Source organism: Mirounga leonina, unplaced genomic scaffold (assembly GCF_011800145.1).
Source record: "Mirounga leonina isolate KUSES-001 unplaced genomic scaffold, KU_Mleo_1.0 Mir_151, whole genome shotgun sequence".
Classification (NCBI taxonomy): Eukaryota; Metazoa; Chordata; class Mammalia; order Carnivora; family Phocidae; genus Mirounga; species Mirounga leonina.
The window spans coordinates 29,296,603-29,320,708 of NW_023270377.1; the positions used below are offsets into that span (position 1 = coordinate 29,296,603).

The 24,106-nt window shown below is 47.8% G+C and overlaps 1 protein-coding gene across 4 annotated transcripts in view; it reads right to left on the reverse strand.

The window, feature by feature from the left end:
• NRP2 (neuropilin 2) overlaps positions 1 to 24,106 on the reverse strand; it is a 115,078-nt gene that overhangs the window by 15,810 nt on the left and 75,162 nt on the right. The window contains exons 13-16 of one of the 4 annotated variants that reach the window (XM_035007316.1): positions 17,584 to 17,846; positions 15,943 to 16,039; positions 14,685 to 14,705; positions 2,140 to 5,642 (exon numbers count right to left, since the gene is read on the reverse strand). In XM_035007316.1, the coding sequence (XP_034863207.1) occupies positions 5,362 to 5,642; positions 14,685 to 14,705; positions 15,943 to 16,039; positions 17,584 to 17,846 (662 nt within the window). In that variant the 3' untranslated portion in view covers positions 2,140 to 5,361. Of the gene's footprint in view, positions 1 to 2,139; positions 5,643 to 14,669; positions 14,706 to 15,942; positions 16,040 to 17,583; positions 17,847 to 24,106 lie in introns of those variants that run through there. The other 3 variants (XM_035007315.1, XM_035007314.1, XM_035007313.1) reach the window with 3 other exon arrangements.

A 24,106-nucleotide genomic window follows, 5' to 3' on the forward strand; every position in this document is an offset into this window, starting at 1 on the left:
ATCCTACACTATTCTTAGCTTTTAATTTATTTATGTAAGGCGATTCTTTTCCCTGCCGATTGTAAGACCATCAGCTGGCATCCCCCTCTCCCCTCCTTCTGCTCTGGCTGGATTTGTTTTGTGTTTTCTTTGGGCCATCATTGAAGTGGATGAAAGGCAAATTACAGCTGTGAGGACCCCAGCAATGTGCACAATTAAAGAGAGAAAATAAGCCGCACCTACAGATCCGCAGTTTGGCTCAGATGGGTAGCCCACGACGCAGACAAATCAAAACTTAAAAATGAAGCTCTTTTCATCAAAGATTACGGAAAGGCCACAGTGTTTGTGCAAAGCAATCGCAAAGTCAGTGAACAGGGTTGAGGAAAATGAACGCAATGCTGCCGCAGACTGGCCGGGCTTGGGTGATCTGGGCTGGGGGTGGGGCGGGAGTGTCTTGCTTCAACAGTGAGAACACACACTTAAGCCGTCGTAAAGGGCCAGGTAGGAGCCAGAAAAAGACATACTGGGCCTCGACATCTGGTACTTATGATCCATGGAAACACAATGTCTGTAACATTTATGCTTGAGCTCGGTCTGAAAGGCCACACTGGTAACAGGGCTGTGTTTGACGCCTAAGATTCGAGTCCTAACAGTCTTCTGCCCTTTTGGGGAAGACAGAATACTTCTAGAATAAGCCTTGGGACTAGACCCAAAGCAGGAAGAGCAACGATGAAATGCTCAAAGGTGATTCCAAAAATGGTAATGCTAATGAAGCGTAAGGGATGGCTAGTTTAATTTAGTCTGGCAAATTTGGTCCTGGAGCTCAGGAAAATGTTGACTGAGCCTGGGTCTTTGCCTGACATAAGTATTTTTGAGATGCTTTCCGTTTCTCCTTTACTAATGGGAAGAAATGGCTTTAAGGAAAGCCAAGGGTTATTTAGACAAAAAGGGTAATTATGCTTTGTCATTAGAGTAACAAACAACGCTTGGGCATTCTACTCTATTCTCCTGCAGAGGACAGATCGCAACATTTATACTGAGCCATCTGTACGAACAGAGTTTCCTGTAAGATCTGAAAACCAAAAGCCTGCTTCCTTTCAGCACCACTTGGACAGGTTTACAGATGTAAAAAAAAAAAAAAAATACTCCTTCCTGAATCTAGGTTTTGAGGGGAAAAAGCAGGACTCTGCCGGAAAGAGGGTCTTCTGGACATGTCCCTTTCCTTAGGACCTTTAAGGATGGTTCTTCGACCCCTGAGGAAGGCTCCTGGGTTGATGGAATGCTCTTAATACACCCCATGAGTCGGCGGCGGTGGAAAATCCTTCTACGACTTCTTCTTGACCACCATTTAGAAGCATTAAACAGCCAGGAGGTGGTATTTCCTACATTTTCCCCCCAGCCCCCCACTGATAGAAATATTTTATATAACTAATCACTAACTACTCAGAAAGGAGAAGCGAAGAAAAATACATGTCAACACAATCTGGCTTTCTGCATAAGTTTCCCCAAGCCCCTCTCGAAGTTTTTATAGAAAGTTCCTCTTACAAACTGTTCCAGCCTGATGGTTCCAGGTTCATAGTCATCATATAATTATCTTCATTACTTGCTCCAAAATGAAGTCTGGAATATCTTGGAGCCTTGAACATGCGGTAAGTTCCCATTTTGTCTGGAGATCTCCATAAACTGGAGATCAATGTCCCCACGGAAGAAATAATTTGGTAGGCGAGGGGTATGATGTCACTGCTACCTCTCCAGGGGAAGCTATCTGTCTCCATAGGGCCGAGAACATGATTCAGCTCCACTGGTCCCATTCCCCCTGGGGCCCCTTGACAGGAGAGTCCAATCTCCAGGGATTTGCCGTCAAGAGAAATTTTGTGGAATCACACTGAGCAATTTAGCACTTAGCAACTTTTGCAAAATCCCACACCAATCATAAAAGTTGGCTCAGCTGCTCAAATTGAATAAAACTCCTAACAAGCAGTAATAAAAATAAAAGAAGAAAAAGCTGGCATTCAGCCTCAAGGAGAAAAACCCACCTACCTCCCACAGCAAAGCCCTGCAGCTCAGAAGGCGATATGCAAACTTTGGAAACATCAATTTGTTCAAAGCCTACATTTCAACTTTGTTCTCAGAGGCAAAAGTGAAAAAAAAGCCCAGATGTTTGTATAAAAATATCATCATTTTATTACATTCCACACAATACATTTTCAAATAGTTTCCAATGTCCACAAGTTATTTTGACACACAGGCAACTGAGCAATGCAAGAGATGTCACAGTTATAGGAAGAGGGAATAAGAATAGAAAGTAAAAATCTTTAAGTTTTCTTGTTTTGTTGTTGTTCTTTGGTAATTTTCGATTACTTAGGTGTTTGCTTGCCTGCTAGTTTCATTTGAAAGACAGGGTCTTTTTAAAGATGGGGTATCAATGTTGGAAATATTACTGGATTTCCTATCCTATTCTGGCTTTAATCCCAAAAATGTGGGATAAGGGAAAAGACAATTTCACTTTATTTTCAGTGTCCTGTTTTGTCAACGACAATGCTATGATTTTTTTTTTTCTTTTTTCTGCCTTCACCAGCAATTAGGGGGATAGCAGTTGTTAGCATAATATCAAGGAAGGGATTTTTTTTTTTTTCACCCCAGAGATAAGGGTTTCCCTCCTGGAGCTGTTGAGATGGAACCTCTACTAAGGCAAAAACATTACCAGCCCAAGTTAGAACTTCAATTCATTCATTCATTCATTTATATTTTAATAGTTGCTATCACCTCTTTGTCTTCTGAGAAGCAACTCTAAACACATGCATGCATGCATTCACCTGTCCAGTCTATTTTTCTTAGAAGAGAGTGATCCTTCCCCCCCCTCTATGAAATACAGAATTTTGCTTTCTAAAGCTGCGAAGCATGATTTTATAGAAGAGCTGCCCTTTGAGCATAGTACCTGGATAATACTATGAAAGTTGCTGGGCCACAGAGAGAGAGAGAGAGAGAGAGGAGATGTGACATCCCCAGCTGAACTGCATCATGGGATTCACAAAGATTTGAGTAGTCCCATATTTTCAACTACGGCATGTACATAAAGATGATGCCACACGGGGCATCAGATAAAGACACAGCAAATGCACAAAGTTGTTGTCATCTTCTTTTAAAGAAGGGAAATCCTCAAGGGTATATAGTAACTCAGACAGTTGCTACACTGGCTGGATTTTCCAGGTGTAATTTCCTGACACCATGCCCCTCCACAGGGTGCCTACAGGGATGTCAATCATTTCGAGGGAACGCCTGGCCCCAAATGCACAACTGGATGTGGACACCTGAGATAAAAAGCCCTTAGTGACTGGCATGGAATTCATCACACGGTATGCTGGGCCCTTGCCCCTCCCCCTCTCCTGGCTTCTTTTTCCATCTTCGGCTGGGGTAGGACACTTGAAATCTCAAGGTAGCTCATGCTCTGGCCTTTCATCTTTTCTTTTCTTGGCAGCACTGCTGTGGTTGAGACAGAGTAGCTCTTTGAAATAGAATAAGAGTGGGAGAGCACCTTTCTTTCAGAAGGATGAAAAAAGCCAGATGTGAAAGTGAGTGTGTGCTGGAGGGATCTACCAGTATATTCTGAAAGAATGCTAAAAGTCTCTCTCTCCCAAGCAGCCAAAAAAATTAATATTTTGTTCTCAGAAGGTACCTGGAGGCTCTCAGCCCAGGCAACCATCTTTGGAGAGAATCTTATCCTTCCCCGGTGGATTCCGAGCAGGAGGGTGAGAAATCAACACCCCCAAGGCTGAGCCCCAGTTCGCTGAGCATCTCATTAAAATACACATTTCCTATCAATGAAATTGACTTCATTATTGAATCTATCCTTTGTGCAATATCATTAGGCAATTTATCTCCAACATCCCTCTCCCTGCGTTGCTTAGAGAAGACACATGGGCAGCAACAGATTTATTTTCATTATATCCTCTCCTGATGCAGCAACATCTGGAAATGCCAGGCCAGCCTATGAGGGTGTATTTGCCAGATGCTACGAATGCTTTAAGGGGTAGCATACTGACGCGTGAAAAAAAAATGATTACTTTTTTATATTCTCATAATATTTAAATAAGTCAGGTGGACAGTCTTATGTTTTAGTGGCTATAGATTCAGGCACACATTAACACCACGAAAGGAAAGCAAATGATCCCTTTCCCCCATATTTTACAAATGCTATTACAGTGACCAATAGAATACCAAAGAATATGATTTTTAACCTTCTTCCTCAATGCCATCCCAAATCGGGCACAATAAGCCCCCCAACCCCCCCGAGTGAGGAGACTTTTAAAAGACCACACTTCAGTCCTTCCTTCTCCTCCCTTCTCTCCTCTACCTCCTGCTCCCAACTTAAAACAGGCTACTGCTTTTCCTACGCCAGTCTCAGATTTGTTATTCTTTATGACTTATTCCAAGATTGGACTTAACTGATAAAAGCTAAACATTCATTATGAGCTTCTCTTTTATAAGGCAACATGAGACAGATTTGCTTCAGGGCTGGAAGTCGAGATGGTTCTGCACACACCCGAAGGCCTGCTATCTTGCTACTTCAAAGACTCCAGGAGACATGACAACGGGTCATGTCTGAGTGCGTTGGGGGGACTTTCCTCTTGGGTCAGATGGGTTGGGAATGGGACAGGGAGGGGAGGGGCCACATTTCATCTCATGTGGCCTCTAGATTTTTAGGTACCTGGAGATGATAATGGTAGCCAACAGAAACCCAGCCAGGGCTAGATAAGGCAACAAAAAGCTTCAATCTCTTCTCCAAGTAAACAAAACTAAGTACAGTATATTATTTTCTTGTAACATGTACCCCCGGAGAAGTAACACAAGAATTAAAGGGGGTCCTCTCTGAACACACCCACACACACTACTCCCCACAATGAGTCAGTCTCTCTCTCACACCCACACCCCCCCCCACACACAGAGCTATTCACACACAAATGTATACTATGTACAAACACACAGAGCCAGGTTTCCTCTCGAGTCTCCTGGCAGACTGCCCACCGAGAGGAGGTAGGGGATAAGGCAAGGGGAAGAAACAGGGAACCAGTCTCTGAAAGAAAACCAGCTGAGCCTTCAGTTGCGAAGTGCTGAGGGGTGTATCTCTTCTCATATTCCAAGATGCAGCATTAGAGTTGGGGGTGGTTGGTTTGGAATCAACAAAAGGGGGGGAAAAAAGGACCCAAGGACAATGGTCAGGATGAATAAAAGCACACAGGGTTTGGGCCGAGAGAGAGAGAGAGAGAGAGAGATGTCTGAGAGTTCACACAGAGACTAGGCGAGGAGAAAAAAGTGCAAAATCGAGGCAACGTGTTTGCAGTCTTTCTCGTTTGTTTTGGGTGCTGTCCTTTGCTTCGGCCCTCAGCAGTGCGAGCCGCGGTCTTGCTCTAGTTTAATGGTTAGGGTGGGCTCCACCGCCAGAGGGGCCCCGTTGGTGTAGTGGGAGGTTTTGTAGGTGATGGAGTGATCGGTCTTCTTGGCCGCATAGCGGAACCGATGGTTGTGGAGCACCAGGGCCAGGGCGACGGAGACCAGCACCAGCACGGCGCCCCCGGCGGCCATTACGTAATACCAGTAGGCTGGGATGGGCTGCGCGGGCACCGTGTCCACTGTGGGCTCGGTCCCTGGTAGGAGGGTGCCCCCTGGTGGAGAGACACAGAAGAGTGTTGCTAGGCTGAGAGCATGCAGACTGATCAAAAAACGAATTAAACAAAAAAAGAGAAACACATACATGCTTTGGAGTGGATAGGGAAGGGGACAGGGGAACAAGATGGTACTGAGTATCTCACTCGTGCCAAGCACTTTTAAATGATTGATATTATTTCCCACTCACAACCGTATGAGATAGGTACTGTCGGGCCCATTTCACAGATGCAGTTCTAAACAGAGGCTCAGCGAGGTTAAATGAACAGTGGTTATACAGCAAGTAAGTAGGTAAGTATGGGAGTCAACCAAGAGCTGTGTGATTACAAGGCTCTTTTCTTCTTTCTGTTAAACCACAGTTACTCTATCATAGATAGAAGTGTTATTAAGTCACACACATACATACACACATGAATGCACACAAGTAAATGATGCTGAAATGAGTTCCGGGATTCCGTAAGGCTGATTCTCTGAATGGGTGGAAATTTTTGGTCTGGTTGGCCAGCATTCTTAGACAGTGTATTAATTAGGCTGGCTAGACTTAAAGGTGAATTCCACTTTGGTTTGCCAAAGCTTCCATGCCCATTGAAATCAGCCTGGTCTTGTCTAAACAGGTCAGTTATCACTGTCAAGCCATGCCTAACACATCTTCGTTTTTGTTTTTGTTTTTTTAAATTGGATAGAGGATCTTAAAACCTGATTGGGAAGACGCTGCAACAAAAAAAATGTGGGCACAAATGACAGTGGGTATGAGAGAGAGAGAGAGAGAGAGTGAGTGAGTGAGAGCCAAGGCAGGGAGATCATTCTTAATCACGGAAAAGACAGAGGAGGGAAGAGAAGCTAGCAGAGGATTTCGAAGGCAACCACGTTCACTGGCCAGCCTCTGGTTGCCATGGAGATGATATAGCAGATGTAAGCCCAGGGTAACTCTGGGGAAAGACTGGCTAGAGTCCCACTTGATGCAAAACAGTGCTACAACTTGATTCTCCCAAAGATTTACATCAGATAAGAATCTGGCCCAGAACGGGACTAGGAGCTTTGGAGCTTGCCAAAACCAGACATGATCTTTACTTCTGAAAAATAATGAATGCTTAACCTATGAAAGCTTACATCCCTAGTTGCTTACATCAACTGGTGGTGGCCAGAAAGATGCATCCTCTCTATCCCTGGGATCCCTCCAGGGAGAGCCACGGCTGGGAGGGGCCGATGCCTTCTTCATCCATCCTTGGTCCTACGCTGTGGGTGGATCTCTCTGCTCAAGAGGCAGCCAGGGCGGATTTATATTTCCATGCCTCCCCCACGAGACCTGGAGCCCCTCAAGCAGAAGAACTCGCTCTCCCGTTGATTTCTACCTCAGGGTATGCACAAAGAAGGTGCTCATGACTAAAAGACCTTCTGAGGTGAAGACTCGTATGTGGGGGTCAGTGTTGGCCAAGTCCTCAGCCTGAACACCAGAATGCCTCTCTTTGATTGGGGATTGGCTGAGGGGTGGGTCAGACCTTCGGATGTTTTCTCAGAAGTGGGAGAAACAGGAGAACCTTTTTCTTGGAATATCTTTTGGAGTCTCCCCACCCCCCCCAGGCTTTACTCACTGGCTCCCCCAGTGTGAGGGATCCTCTTCCACTAAGGTGCAGGACCTGTCGGTGCCTCTTGGGCCCTCAGGAGTGCCGCGGTATTGGAAGAGCTTTGACAGGGATGTGTCACACCGCAGACGTAGCGGCGGCCACATCAACAGCCCCACTCTCCCCTTTCTACCGTGTCTTCTTCATGACCACCTACTCTGTTTTTCTTTATTCCCACATCATTTCTGTCATTTAATAATTTCATTACTGTAGCTGAGGAAGCTCTTTATCTCCCTCCCTCCCCCTCCCTCCCTCTCTTTCTGTCAATCTTTGTGACCATGTTGAAAATGATGCACAGAAACAGAGAAAGCAAGGCGCTGAAAACGGCTCCTTGAAATGGCCAGCTTGCGAGCCACAGTGAACTGGCGTCAACGCATTATTCAGGTCACCAAGAGTATCTGCTGCCTGGCAACTGTCCTGCTGTTGGATTTGCACGTGGGCTCAGGAGAAGGCACGAGAAACAGCAAAGTGTGTGGGGACGGGCTGACGTTCCCCGGGGCCACCCCCCTCTCCCCAAAGGGCGTCCTTGGGTTTGCCTCTGATTTCTGATTTCAGTTTGGTTCCACAGTGAGAGAGAAGGGAAGGGGATTCGCCCCCAGGGATTAACTCCCCATCTGAACAAAGCACCTGACCAGACCCCAGAGGTAGGAGCACACATTTTCGTCGAGTGGAAAAGTCGTAACTGCCCACCTTCCCTCCAAATCACATTGTCTCAGGCTCAAAGGCTTGCTTTCCTTCAGTCGAGATGCTGCTTTTCAACATTAAATACACCGCCTCCCCCCCAGGCTCAGAGTGCCAGGGCTGGGCCTTAATGCTACTCCTAGAGTGTTTCTTCTGCTAGCGACAATGTTGGGGCATGGTGGGGAGGATCTGGGGGCCCACCAGAGGGAAGGGAAATCGTAATACGTGGGTTACGTGTTCAGAGTCAGAGCTAGACCTCTGGCCTCAGAGTTCTGCTCTGCTTTGCAAGACACACCCCACATCTGGTAGAAGACCCGCTTCCCCTTTCCTGCCAATGCTCCTCTCCCCCCACATTATCAACATGAAGAAAATTTTCATGACAAAAGCCATTTTGTAGACAGCGATGGACAGTATATTAGCTCCTTAAATGTCTTCCTTGGACAATTGTTTTGAGAAATGAGAAAACATGCTACATGAGTTTGTGTTTATAATGTTAAGGGAGTTAGAAAAGAGAGGATCCATTTCACAATTCTCCCCTCATCCCTCGCAGGCAATTTTGGGGGACCCGTAGTTGGGGCCAGAGTTTCTCAGAACATTCTCCAGCTAAAGAGACTCAACTCCCACAGGCAGGCGGGTCGCTGGTGTGGAATCTGGCTCTGCGGCAGCCTTCGAGGGCTGCATACTAAGGCTCTGCTTTGCCAGATAGAGGAAAGGTGACAGACCGGTAGGGGCTAAATGTCCTGCCAAAGCAGCAATCCAATGAATGTCGGACGGACGGACGGACGGATGGATGGATGGGGGAATGTATTTGAAACAACATCCAGATTCCCTGGAAAACATTAATGACCCACTGGTACTTCACGTAGCAGTTATCCTCGGAAAGTGCTAGTGATTTGGCTGGCTCATATTGTGGCTCTAGGTGAAGTTGCAAGAAAGGGGCCCCCTTCAGACAAATGTCACCTGTACCAGGCCCCTAGGTTGGTGATTGGCTCTATTTTGGCCCCACTTGTCCCCTCAGTCACGTGGGGTGACTGGGCCCTTGCTTTGCAACAAAGGAGCCTGGGCTGGTCCCCCAACATGGGAGAAAGAGTGTGGGGAAGACTCTAGCCTTGTCCAAAGCTGGCCACATGCTAACCTGAACGTTCCTTTGGATTGCACTAACTCTTACCACTTACTCACATCCCCTTCCCCCCCACACCCCAGTTGGAACATGCTTTCAACTCTTGAACTATTTTTCATTAATTACCATCCTCTAATTCTCCACAAAGTCTTCTCATTGTGTGAGATAATGAGAAACAGATATTTAAACAGTCAATAACGCCAAGTGTATTTGCAAGGTTGAGCAGGCTTCCATCTGTAACAGTTCTAAGCTCCCTGGAGGAAAGGGGGCAATGCAAAGGCAAAGAATTTGAATTGTGACAAACAATACATTGTAAGAAGCCATGCATAGGAGGAGACCAAGGGGGAACAAGGACACAGTGGGTAGTGCTCCTTCCATTCCTATTGTGCAACTAGGGTTACTAATTAATAACCACTGGGAAACGTGGCCAGAACAGCAGCTAGAGTGAGCGGTCATTTCCTGAGTGCTGGGTGTGGGGCTTTGGGCCTCCCATGAATCACCTTGTTTATTCCTCGTGATCCTCAGATGGGAAACCTGAGGATCTGAGAGGACAAGCGATTTTCTCCTGGTTTGATCTGGAGGAAAATTGAGTAAGAGGGCAGAGGAGCACAAAGTAAAATGCTCAGAGGGAGCAGAGTCCTCGGAGGAAGTTCACAGCGCTGATAAGTAGCAGGGTCAGGACCAGAAGCACATGCACCGAATCTGCGACCAGCGCGGGAACCCAGGGCTCAGATAACCTCTCTGGCCCACTGCCTATTTCTGTCCATTCTAGAACAAAGCCGCCCTTATTACCTCGTGCTTATGCCCACTCCGGTGCTACAAGGGCAGAGTTGAGGACCTGTGACACAGAGTCTCCTAAAACCCAACACATTGACGGTCTCTCCTTTTACAGAATTATGCAGAGCCCCGTCCTAACCAAGCTGGGAAGGGACAGAAGTAGTCCTCTCCCTCTCTGCCCCAGACTTCTGCCCAAACCTGTCTGAGGACTGTCTCAGTCAAGTTCCCGCTGAATCATGGTAAAGAGAAAGCATCTCCCACAGCTAAGCCCATCAAATGTCCTCAGGACCTGGAGGAGTCCCCCAGGTCTCCAAAAGAAATGTTTTGAAGGACACCAACAGTGAGGCATCTCTCTCAGAAGAAAGAAAAAAGGCTCAGGGCAAATAAGAACTGTTTAGGCCTGGCCTGTCTGCAGAGTCCTTTCTGCACAGGTTGAAAATGAGGTGCTAGGGAAGGAGTATTTCAGATAAAAGGCTTGTTTAGTTTGTGAGATTAAACACACAACAACAAAAAAATGGGTTGCCTCCTCTAGAAGAGTTTACAGAAGATAGTAGAAGAATGTGGTCACGCCTACTGATCTGTTTGGAAGAAGAATGTTAAAATACAAAATCTCCCTGAGAAATGGCTCTTCGATTTGCCTATGAGCAGTGTTTGGGGCGGGGTGGGTCCTCGGGAGGCTTCCACGAGGCTAGCAGACGCTGCACTGAGCTCCCCTATCTCTCCAAAATGCCCTAAATTCAGATTGGTGGCTGCCAGTTTCGGACCCTTCTCTTCGGTGGCACTCACTTCTTGGAGAGAGGGAAAGTCGGTAAAAAAACCTGTTCTTCTCCCCTTAGAGAAAGTGATGCTGGCAGCTGTTTAGATGAAGGCACGCTTGCGGGGAGGGGCGCGTCAGCCCCCTTTGCGACAGGAGAGGCAGTCTGCGCGAGCAAACCTCACAAAGAATGCCTCGGTGTCCCCTTAGGCAAGCAATGGCAGCCAAGCAGTGACGAGGTTTACACACATCTCATCTCCATGCTCCCTTGCTCAGCAACACCTAGCCTTAATCTGGCAGCTGGAGACGTCAGGGGCGGGGGGGTTGGGGATGAGGAGAAAGAATTGCACACCACAGCTGCCTATCGGGAACCCTGGCAGGCTTCAGGAATACTTCTCTGCCTTTCGTACCGCACCCCCTCTTGGAAGTGCTTCTAGGAGAGAAGAGCGGGGAAGCCAAGGAGAGAGGGAATCTGAGGCCAACCCCAGGTCCTGCGCCCTGGGGTGAGGGACACTACGTTGGTAGGCGATGCCTCTGGGGGGTGACCCGTGGGGGAATGAGGATGGGGGGAAAAGAGGAGAGATGGGCAGAGATGGACCAGTTGGCACCAAAGAAACAGAACTTAAACCCCGAGGCAAACCCCAGCCAGCTCTGTCGCTATCCCCGGACGGTCTCTCTCATGACTGAGATGTTCACTTTCTCCTGGTTTTACCTGGAGGAAAATGGAGCAGGACTGTGGAGCGTGAAACCCAGAGATGGGCCCTATAGCTCTCAGAACTGGTCTGACACATAAAACCCAGGCTCACAGCCATTAGTAAGAGATACTGATGTTCCTTTTAGCATCCACCAGTGGTAGACACAGCGGTTCTGAATCCTCTACTGTAACAACCACCCCTCCTGAGTGCACCCGTGCCTGGGATTTCCATGGGTCTCTAGCGGGGAAGGTACCAGACCCAGTCTCTCTGCTCCTGCGTTGTTCAAAGTCCCCAGCCTCTAACATGAACAAAACCTCTTGCTTCTACTGTGAGCTGCTAAAAATAACCACCTGGTCAACAACTACAGAGCTCTGATCATGGGCTTTCCATATTTTTACTGGCTTCTTTATTATTCTTTTGTCTTTTACTGAAAAAAGAAAGTATTGGTTAAGAGGAAATAATCCATCATCTTAATTATACCACTTTTTGGTTCTTTCTTTTTTTCTTTTCCTTTATACAATTTTTCATTTGTTAAAACTCAAATTCTAGAAAAAGATACATGACGGCACTATGGTTATAGCCGCTGCTTAAAAAAAAAAAAAGAAAGGAAGAAAAAAAATGCACACCCAGGCTACATTGTTTAAAATGTGACTCATAACAACAACAACAAAAGTCTTCTTACAAATCACATGACAACGCAGCTTATTCATTCTCTCTCCTCCTTGTTCCTTCTCTACACATTCTCTTTTTCTCTATGGCTTGTTTCTCCTCATTACGGACTCACACCCTGGTTTTCAATCAAAGTATACACACTAAGCAGAACACACAGGTGACTGGAATAAAAAGAAAATGTTTCATGGCAAGAAATGAGTAAGAGGCAGAGTATAAAAGACACTTTCAAGTATAAAAGATCAAGAATACCTCATAAGACCCAGCCCAGAGGCCACTTTTATTGCATTTCCTTAAAGATTTACCTAGTACACATCGGTCTCTCCTAAAGAATGAGATTGCTTCTGTCTCATGCTTAATTTATAATGGAAAAGAAAAACAACCGGGATTCCAAAAAAAAAGCCATACTAACAATGTAACCGCCTATTGTTATTAGCGTTACACCATCAACTTTCCACATCCTGCCTGCCCAAACCTGATTTCTCTTTGTTTGCCTTTCTGAGTGAAAAGGCTGATTTAATCCCAGGACACCCACGCCCCCACTGGGGCTGCCACTGACCAGGAGAGGTACGCTATGCCGGTCACTCACTAGGTTAGACAGAGCAAATGGCCATCCCCTTTCCTCTCCCCAGTAGAAGGCTCTCCTTGAGTCAAAACCCAGATTTGCATGCTGAGGTCAAAGGGGCCTCGGCCCAAAAGAAGACCGGCCCTGAGTTCACCTTGCTACGGCCTCCGAGTTCCGCGTACAACTTGCCAATGTGATAGAAGTTGTCCACTTTCAATTCCAATCCTGCCCTTGACTCTACGTTCCTTGGCCAAGTCTCTGCCCCTCAAGACTTAGTTTCCTTCTTCCAAAACACTTGCTCTCTCCAGAGACAACAGTCAGGGGCCAATCCATGCCTCCCATGCGCTGCTTTTGCTTAACCCCCGAATCAGCCCATCAGGAGCGTGCCGGAGATGCTTACCTTCAAGTCACTAAGCCCTGTGTTTATTTTGGCTAAGTGAGCACTGCAGCTCTGATGATATTTTATTTATATATTTTGTACAAGGGAACATGACCAGACTGTGAAGCCTCACGGTAAACAGAGCCTCAAGAACAGCACATGCGCCCTGCATCATTGAATCTCTTAAGAAGCAAAGCACTTAGCCCCTGTACCTGTCAGTCATGGACTCAGACATGCGGGCTCACATACAACACTGCGTGCCCGTTGTCAGTCTTTAGCCAGCCTTCCTGGGAGCTTGGAGTCTTAACGAGCAGGTTTGACTTGCCCCACAGAAACATTACCTTGGGTCCTGGAATTCCAAGAACTTGAATTCAACTGTGATCCAAGTGAGTCAGTTCGGATCTCAGCTTCCCTCCCCACACTTGGACCCGCATTAACATAAATCTCACACACCGAAGAGCATCAACACAGGCCCAGGTATACACTCCATACTTCACATGTGCCGTGGGGAGCGGGGATGGCGTTCGGGAGGCACGGACGGGGGAGAAAGAAAGAAACTGTATTCTGTGTCGGTCTGTCATTCTCTTTCCTGCCACTTTCTTCCTCCCGCCACCCCTCCCCTTGTCTTAGAGGATAATGAGTGGAAAATTGGGCCAGATGATTTGGAGTCAAAAGCACATCTAGGTGGCAAACCGGGAATTCATCTCTTTCTAGCCAGGAGCTGGACAGATTAATGAGAGCGAAGATAACGAGTCTAGACTTCGGATATAAAAATGACTTCCTTATCTCTGGAATGCTGTCACCCCTGGGGTGAAGGCCAGCTGGTACAAAGAGGGCACAACAAGCCTCGCTGCTGTTCGTATGAAAACCCTCAGGGGTCAGGTGAGAGGGAGTGTCGGTGTGTGCTCTGCCACCCGGGCAACAGAATGGAAGCCCTTCGAGGGCCTTCTAGACACTCAGCATTGGACAGCTGGGTGGAAACTTCATCGGTGTCAAGTCACTGGAGCTCAAGGAGGGCAGGAGGCGAACCCCGCCGCCCCCCACAGCACAGACCGTCACCACCACCCTCGCTCCGACCACGAGGCAGCATCCCAGATTTGTCTCTCTCTGCTCTGCTCTTTGTTAGGGAGCAAATGTCCTGTTCTGGTTTTCAGTCCTGTATTTAAATGCTCTAAGTCCAGGAGACAAACATGCCTCCTCGTCCCCTTCACCGGACACCAGCTCCAGAATTCTGCAACTCTTTCTCCTCAGGACCGTCACTCCTTGTGTCTTTTCCCTAACTTTCTACGCTCACAAAACCGCCTGCCACTGCACCTCACTGGGGGCTCATTGCGACCCCTGTCTTGGTGCCCTGCAGCTGGAAAGAAACCATCTTCAGGCGAAAATAAATCATTGCCACCTCGTTTCACTTTTAATTTACTACTGATTTTTGTTGTTCAGTCTCCCCCACAGCCTCTCCTTTCTCACCACTCATGCATTTTTAGCCTCATTGTTCCCTGTTGGACAATGCAAGGCTGAAAGGTTTATCTGTAACCTATTTGTCTCTATTATAGGTTTCTAAACTTTAATTAAACAAGAGACAGTGAAGATCTCAATCCTCTTTCTGGGAATCTACAGGTGTTGTTGGTGCCATCTAGTGGCGGGAAGGTGTGGTGTCTGTTTTCTCTCGAGAGATCTGTCAAGTTTGGAGGTTCCTTCCCCACACCAAATTCACATCACATGGGTGGAAGAAAAAGACATGCAAAAAAAAATTTTTTTTTTTACCTTTAAAATTCTCACCTGCAAAAGCCGAGATGGGTTCTGGGGAAAAGAGAAGAAAAAATATTGAGTTAGATAAGGGGAAGAAATAATGGGGCAGGTGTAAGGTATGATGAAGATGACTTTTTGTAATACCCCATGGAAAATGTCCCCATGTCCACCTCATGCTCTAGACTGTCTAACACATCATCATCACAGGATGGGAGGGGGGTGAGAGAGTCCCAAAGTTGCTTTGGAACAAAAGGTTCCAAAGGGGAGGGGCGCGTCAGCCCCCTTTGTGGGGAGGGGGTTGAGAAAGTCCCAAAGTTGCTTTGGAACAAAAAGTTCTTTATAGAGCAATGGGTCTCTAAAGCATTGTAATCAGTCATTTACCACTGATTACTTTCTCAGAGCCTGGAGTACGTTTAGATGCCTGGGGCCTAAAGGGACTGGGGTGGTCCCAGGTGCTTCTGACATCATCAGGCACACACACATCCAGGACCCATGTGCCAAGAAAAGCTCTCGGTGAGTGGGATTACAGTCACTCTGCCTAGTAAAAGCAGGTCCCGTTCCTTCTCAGGATTCCCTCTTGCTTTTGGAAATGTCCATGTCTCCCATGGGAGACGGTCAGGATGCCCTTGGGGGTGACCTGGGTAAAATCTGTGCATCTTCTGTGGGCTGGCTGCTCAGCACTTCTGTCCAAAGGGACAGCCATGCTGTCCTTCCTGTGCTGGTCACCTGGCGTGCAATGCTGAATCTTACAGCTCTGGGATCTTGGGCATTGAAGCTGTTAGCTTCGGAGCAAACTCTAAAATCTTACCTCACCTGCCATAGTTTGCCCTGCAGTTCATTCATGTAAAGGAACAACCTGGGTAGTTGTGTTATCAGTCTGATATAACATATGTACTATTTTTGCTCACCAGTGAAGGCTTCCATTAAAAACATCAAAGCTTTGCAGCATGTAATTCTGACTGGCAGCTGTGCTCATCTTCTAGCATTTTCTTTGCTAAAAGCTGGAGTCTGATGATGGGGTCTTGCCACCCTGAGTTTCCATATACTTAGTGCATGTCTATTTCTGAATGGGAACAGGAGATAGAAGACTTCACCTCATTTCACACCCCTCCCATCCTGAATGCAGCCTAAGCTACAACTACATTCATTCCTCACCTCCTGCATAGACCACTGCTGTTCTACCCACTGGGTACAACCGGGTTTGAAAATGGCGTGCTGCCTCCTCTTGTATATCCCAGCCCCCGGTGTCTTGTTTGGAAGAGCCACAAAGAGACAGGTGTTCACGTACCCATACAGTTCTCCAGTGGGACATCAGTGCTTATCCGAATGTCGTCAATGGCAATTTCTCCTGAATGTCCTTTTCCTATGACTCCCTCAAACACAATCTAGAAGCCAGAAGAACAAGGGCCATGTTAACCGAGCTCCCTGGTTCAAAGAGTGCAAAGATTTCCAGTTTTCTGTTAACTGCAGCTTAAAGTGTGTGTGTGTGTGTGTGTGTGTGTGTGTGTGTGACTGTACCTGGTACACATCTGTTGACCACAGGGCTATGGTACTTGAAATCTTAATTTAAAAACAGTTGGTTCAAATCAAATGCATATCTGAAGGGATTAAAAATACATATAACAAGGTGATGGACAGTGTTGTCCAGTAACTGGAACATACTGATTAAAAGGACCGGAATCAGGCCATGTTTAAAGGAGGGTTGAAATGTCCCTAGCCATTTTTGAAGTTCCTTTCTCGTAAATCTTTCAAATGCCCAATCCAGGTATTTGGTAACTCAGAGGACATGACAGGTGGGGTAAGGTGAGAAATACAGTACGCTGGGTTTGGATTGCCTCGGGCATAGCATTGTCTTATGGTTCCATTATTACAACTACGAGGGAAAGGATTTTTTCCTTCACTGTAGTTGACGGAACACCTACTATGTGCCAGGCACACGGACGGTTACAAAATCTCGTAAGTCCAACCTCTGCCCAGAGATCCTCACCATCTGACGGGTGAGACGAAAATGCAAACAGGTCCTTACAATACAGTGCATTAAGGTTTATAAATGGGAACGCAGGCCAGGGTGGGGCAGAACTCAGGACACCTTACAAGCTCCGGAGCAACTGCCGGCTGCATGCAGAAGCCCTTCTGCTCTGTGGTCTTCAATCATTCCTTGCGCTCACCCTCCCTAGGTTCTCTCTGCAAACGAGCACATGTCCTCTGGCAAGCTGAGCGAGCAGTTGGCTGCCTCACCAGCCGTCTGTTGCTGCTTCTCGTCTGGGGAGGAGCAGGTTAATGCCTTGGCTGGTTCTCAGTCACCTCTTCCACAGTGTGTCTACTCCTACCCAAGCCTCAGCCACAGCTGTGCATACCCATCTGTGCCTCAGTCTTTCGCTCTGTGGGGCAGAGATAATAAACCTCAACTCCTGGAGCGGTGGGGAGAGGAACCGTTCATTTAGGAGTCTTTCTGGTTTGCTGGCCACTGAGTGCAAACAGCCCCCCTCCCCTTCCCTCGCCCACGTGCCCCGGGACAGGTCTGGCGGGATTCTCCCCTCTTCTTGGAGTGCAAGGGGGCTCGGCAGCCTTCCTCCCCCGTGTGTGGAGGCTGGTTTGGGTTTATTTCCCTGGCTTCTGTGTCCCTTTGTCAGCCTACCTGATAGCAATCTAAACTACAATGGAGAGAAGAAACATTTGTTGGGAAGATTTCAGCAATATAAAAGGCAATAGGAGGAACAAAGAACCAAGTCTGGGTGTAGAGATAGGCACATTTTGAATAACAAATAAGAGTGTCATTTAGTTGCCATGGCAATGTGAGAAACACAATGAAAACAGCGGCGCTTAACCACGTTCCCTAATGATGAATGGGCAGGGCCCTTTGCAATATTGAAATATGGATCACAAAGATCCCCGGGATCTCTGCACCCACCTCCCGTCACCACCCTACCTGATACTCCGTGTCATAGCTGGGCAAGATGATCCGCCCGTGTTTCCACTCATTGCCCTGGTCCTCGCGGATGACCCAGAGGAGCTTGCTCTCCTGGCTGGCCTCGCGCACCACCTGCAGCGCCACCCCGCGGCCGCCTGTGGCCTGGTACTGGAACTCCATGCACACGGGGCTTCGGGGCAGGTGCACGGGAGGGCTGATGAGCCGGGCATACTGGCCCTCTCTCCGCCCATCGCTCTGCAGCCGCAAGAAATTCCTGTCATCTGTGGGAAAGAAACCCAGAGGTTCCCATTACCCTGGGGAAAGAGACCAGTTTGCGGCTGTGGCCCCCCTCCCCGCCCCGAGAAAGCCGGAACCAGAGTTTGGGGCTCTTGCTTATTCATGTCCTTGTTCTCCAGGCCCTGTGTTTTCTTCTCAAGCTTAAGAGCTGGGCTCCAAAGCTGCTGCCTTTTCGGGAGCCTTGAGGTCAGGTTGTCTTTCCTGCCTATTTCTCCGTATCACTTTCTCAGTGTCTTTGTGTACAGATGGTACTTGGTGCCTTTGGCCTTACGTCTTGGCTGGTGGTGTCTGTGCCTGTCTTCCCCCCCTAGAACCGAAGATGCCAGACCCATGTCTTATTCACCACTGGCTTACCCAAAGGGCCAATGCATCCTAATGAACTAAATTCTAAGGGGGCGAGGTGGCTGCTAGACTGGAAGATGATTCTAGCCAGTGGCTTATGCTTCAAGCCTTTGTCATCTTGGCTGGGCACTGGCCAAATGGAAGACATTTAACACCGTCTGTCTCCACCCATGCTCCTAGGTGGTACCTGGACTCTAGCTACTGTCAGAAGCCAGCGTCGACCTCAAGCGGAAGAAGGGATGGTGGCTGTGGAGGGGTGGGGGTGAACCAGGGGGGCCGGACACCCTACTCCCTTCCCTGTCCAGCCCGGGGAGGCTAGAATTGGCCTTTTTCAGAAAGCCAGGCAAACAGCTCCACCGAGAACAGGCACAGTCATCATCACTAATGAAGGCTACGTGTTTAATAGAGAATATACACTGGATGGGAAATGAAGGTTTCACCCATCCAAATGTTTGGAGGATGGGCCTTTTGGCTGATTAGTTTGCAAATACATCAGACACCGTGCAGAAGACGGAGGTCTTGCTGCCATTTGCAGACCCCATGCCCTGCAGACGCGGGTATGGGGGCCTGCGCCTGCAAACCCAACGTACACAGGAGCATTCTGGCCACTTGTACAGAAAACAGGGTGGCATTTGAGAAGACAATCTCACCGCCTCCTTTTGGCCCCGAAACATCCTATGCCCAACACTTCCGCAAGGTGGCGGGGGATGTTCACACCACACAGCCAGCACATCAGACCCTTGTGGATCATGTTAATCTGAGACACACGCACCCAGCTTTCTTATTCACCAGGGACCGTGAACATCCTGGGCTTGTCAGGGGAGAACAGGCAAGAACTCAGAGCCCTGAATCAACAGGTTACCATTGCTACCCCTGCTCACATCGTTGTTCTAGCAATGAGCGTGTCACTGGCCCCAAAACAGCACCTTCCTTCTTTCCCACAGCCATCTCTCTCCCTCCTTCCTGGCCGCCCCCCACAAGCCCCTCCAGTTAGATTCGCTAGGATTACTGCTCCAGAAGCTACCCTCCCCTGAAGTCAAATCAGACCAGTTCAGGATGCATAGTTGGGATTCCAGTTTGTCTCCTTAACCATCCAGAACCACATGTCTAATAGCCCCACAACAGGAGACCCCTTCAAGGCCAGAGGCAGCACAGATAACCGGGCAGCTGTCCACAGCACACATTTCAAAGGTGGTGATCTGCCAAGGGAGGAGACACGGGTCTGCAACCAGACACTCCAAGGTCTTCCAAACCTACGCTTCTCCTATCAGATCCCATTACTACCACTGTTAATGATAATAATTATAAGTCATATTTGCAGAATGCTTTGCAGGTTTCCAAAGCACATTCACATGCATTGTTTCGTCTAATCCTTCCTAAATGCTTGTGAGAGCTCTATCTTCTGAATCTTACTTGTACAGGACGAAGACATGGAGGTCAGAAAGGTTCAAAGGACTTGTCCAAAGTAGAGAGGGTGGTAAGGAGTACAGCTGGACCTGACGTCAGGTTTTCCACCTCTGCAGTGGGTTCTTCGCTTCAGCTGTGCCCCAGGTACCTGCCCCACATCCGGGCAATCGTCACACTCTATTCAAGGTAAACTGGGCTCCCCCCCCCCCCCCCCCCCGCCCCTGCTCCCGCTTCTCCTTCCTGCCACCCCTCCCTCCCCTACCACTCTACCTCTCCCACCTCTTTCGCTAGTTCTTCTCCTACCCATTCTGGCACATTCTAGCTAATGCCTCTTTAGTCTCCACAACTCGAACATTTTACTGACTGTACCACTGATCTTGTTTTTAGAAAGACTCGAGGCCATTTCTCATGCATTTCAGCAGGTAACCACCCACTGCCTCACGCTGTAATTTAACTGGTTCGCGTGGGTCTTTCCCCTTGCTACAGTGAGATGACAGAGTCCCAGGCTTACACATATAAGGGTTAATACTCTGCTGCTTCTCCCTGCCCCTCAACGGTGATATATAGATGCTGCTACTCAAGAAAACTTTGTTCCCACAGATGAATGAATGACAAACACACAGATAAAGGAACGATAGGAGGCTCTATATTCTCACGAGACACAAGAACCGAGTAAGAATCAGCTAGACTTTGCTAATCCCACAGATTCAGATAATCTCTTCACAATTCCCTCCCACTCTCCTGAGCCAACGCCCCTTTCAAAGGAGAGGAGAGCTGATGATAACAGGGTGACCTGGGGACACACCATGGAGCCACCAGTGAGACCCTCCCCGCCCCCACCCTCCGATGCTCCCGTGCTCCAATAATTTCCAAGCCCTGACTGCTTCCACCTCAGATAGAAAGGAAACCAGATTTCAGAGATTTATTATTCAGCCTCCTTCCTTCACAGTTTCACAAATAAGACCCACTCGCTGCTTGAAAATTGCTTGGCAGAAATACTGTCACTTGTGTGAATTTACATTCTTAAGCGGCAGGGGATTCATAGCATAATGGTTAGAATTTAGTAAGTGAAATGTGTGTGGAGGTGGATTTTATCTGGGTCTGTTCTGTTTACCCATCCTGGTACTAAAACTTCAGGCACCATCAGGCCAAAGGTCTCCCAGGCTACCGTGCCCCGGACCCCAGCTAGCCCCCTCCTCCCCTCCTTCCCCCTCCTCTGCTCTCTCTCTCACAGTAAGACGATAATCACACCGCATGATTTAAAGGACCACTGGAAGACCGGGGAGTTAATGCTGGTGGTGTGCTAAGCACGAGCAGCTGAAGGATCATAATTCAGTGCTGACATCTAAGCTAATCCACTAGTTTGCAGAATCTCAAGACAAGCAGGCCTCTGGATTTCACTTAGTTAAATCATTTGTGCCCCACTTGTCTGTTAAGTGCTATGAGCTCGAGGGAAGAGAGATGATATGTAAATTTAAGGAATTAGCAGTAGACATCAGTCAGAGGGACGCTGAGCCGCAAAACGTCCCTGCCTGTCGCTGAGGGGGCCTGATTAGAAGCAGGACGTCATGAAGGGAAGGCTAAGACCGGGCAGGGTCCAGGGAGGGGACGGGACAGGCAGGGGCAAGGGAACTGGTGTTCACTGAGCACCTACTGTGTGCCAGAAGTCGTGCAGGAAGCGCCGTCTGCCTTTTCTTATATAATCTTCCCTGTGAAATCTAGGTCTGTGAAGCAAGTACCATTTTCTCCATTTTTACCAGAGAGGAAGCAGAGGCTCGGAGAACTGAAGCCCTGTGTCCGAGACAGCTGCTAGCCGAAAGCACCGCACAAAGGAGCAGAATCGCCGGAGCGTGGCCGCTCATCTGGGCTAGAGCCCTTGTCTAACACTCACCCATCATTTAAAGCCTCAGTCTCCCCGTCTGTAAAATGGGTCTAATAAGAACATTACTGGAGAGGGCTGTGAGGAGAAGGAAATGGAACAGGCCATGGGAAATGCTTTGCACGCCAACAGGGACACAGTAACACTCAGTAGTAACAGGGACATAGTAACACTCAGTAGTAACAGGGACATAGTAAGCACTCAATAAAAGCTCTGATCTTTATCACTATATACTGACCCCTATGTCTTGCCTTTTTTTTTTTTTTTAGAAAGAAAAAGGGCCAAAAGAGCACCAATAACCTGGGAAGACCAGTCCTAGACTCACAAGGAAGTATGGTTTGGCCGGAGGGCAGTGAAGGTGCTCCAACCCCAGCAATCAGCCGGCCCTTACTTGTGCATAATGCACTGCTTACCACATGTCTTTCCTGTCACTGTATAGGAGATGAAATAAAATACTACATGATTCTGGAATGAGAGTGGGACCTCAAGAGACAGCTTAGATCAGGTCAGCCCGGCTGCCCAGAGGAACCACGCTGAAAACATCCCCAGAACAGCTGTCTACCCTCTGCTTTAAATTCTCCAGAGCAGGAGTTTCCATAGGCCACAGCGGCAATGTGTTTTCTGGGTCACAACCCTAACTGTCAGGAACTTCTTAAATTCAGTTTTAAGTTTTCCTGCTGTCACTGAGACACATGTCCTCCTTCTATCCCTGATGGAGCACTGCCAATTTCTGTCCTCTGACTCAGAAACCTTTTCACTCGTGAAGAATTCAGACCCTGAGTCTTCGCTTTCTCGGAAAACTCAGCCCTTGCCTCTTCAAATGTCCACTTTGGGGGGCCTTAGTCATGGGGGTAGGTCTACACTAATGCTCCTCTAAGCTAAGTGCTTCAGTTCTTTGAAGTCATGGCACCCATGTATGTGCTGTGAGTGAAGTCTGTTCGCGTAGAACGCTCTAATTTATGGCCTACCGCTGCCAAACACAGAGGAAAGTTGTAAGCACGCAGTGGGCTGGCATGACGCGGGGGGCGGAGGGCTTTAGCTATTGACTTGGACCTCAAGGAAAAGCCCTTTGGATTGTTAAGAGGTCCCCAGACATGACGACTGACCAGCTCAAAACCAGCTCTGCCTGACTATCTTCTTGTTCTTGTAGCCCAGGGCAGTGATGCCGGCCATGGAGAGCTTCCAACAAAAAGACAATAGAAAGGAAATACATTCAGTTGCTGAAAGAGAAGGAAGAAATAATGTCCCAGAGATACAATCCCTCTCCTCCTGGACGTGACATATTTGGGAGGCATTTTGCGACTAGGTCCTTGACTCGAAACATCTGTTGTTGCCCATGACACAGGGAAAATAATCACATGGGAACCAACCACAGGAGTTCAAAAGGGCAGGGAGGACATGCAGAGGACAGGGTCATTCAGGCATTTTAACCTGCCACTGTCTCTAGAAAGGATCTCCTGATACTTCACCTGGCGATTTATGGCCGCATCTGGCTTCAGCCGCAGGAGTGCTATGTGAGCACGTGACTGTGGCTGGCCCAAAAGCAATGGAATTGGTTGTGTCCACACCTTACCAAACCCTGAAGTACATCACAGTCTGATCGTCCTGGCTACCGCAAAGCCAAACGCACCATCTGTCCGACACACACATCTCCTGGCTCGCATCTTGCCCTCCTACTAGAACAACCATCTGAAAGAATATTTAGTGCTGCAGGAGATGTAATCTCTTTGTATAGGTCATGCTTAAACCATGAGTCAGCCCCTCAGCTGGCCTCCCAAGGTCAGTCTATCTCTGCTAAGGTCCTCAAATTAACAACTGGTTAAGGGAAACATTGACTTTGGATGAACTCAGCAGGATGTTCTCAAGGTTTACAATTGACCATTTTGTGGACATTTGAGGCCTCAGGTCTGGTCTTCCTAGAGCTGGCTCTTTTTTTTTTTTTAATTTATTTTTTATTTTTTTATTTTTGTATGTCAGCTTTCATGAAGGTTTTACAATTGAGGCAGTCTTGTCATCGTTCTGCCCTTTCATAATCAATCTGCACACTGCTGGGGAACTCGGCCAATCATGACTTTCAGAAAAAAAGGAAACGAAACAGATGAACAGAGAGGAAGGAAGGAAAAATAAAATAAGAGGAAAACAGAGAGGGAGGCAAACCATAAGCGACTCTTAAGTACAGGGAACACACTGAGGGGAGGTGGGGGAGAATGGGGCAACTGGGTGACAGGCATTAAGGAGGGCGCTTGAGGTAAAGAGCACTGGGTGTTATATACAACTGATGAATCACTGACTTCCACCTCGGAAACTAATAACACACTATATGTTAATTAAATTGAATTTAAATAAAAAAATTAAAAAAAAGGAACAATAGCTTCTCTTCACTGCTGTCTTTTCTATAAAGTCAGAGATGTTTTTTTCCTTCCTGTTTTCCTTAAAGAAGAGCCTCTATGCTTTCCTTTTCCAGTTGAAGGTATTCTTTGAATATTGGCTTTCTTTTAGCCAAGTTGCTCCTGGTCTTTAATTGTCCCCCATAGGGCGCCTGGGTGGCTCAGTCGGTTAAGCGGCTGCCTTCGGCTCAGGTCATGATCCTGGAGTCCCGGGATCAAGTCCCGCATC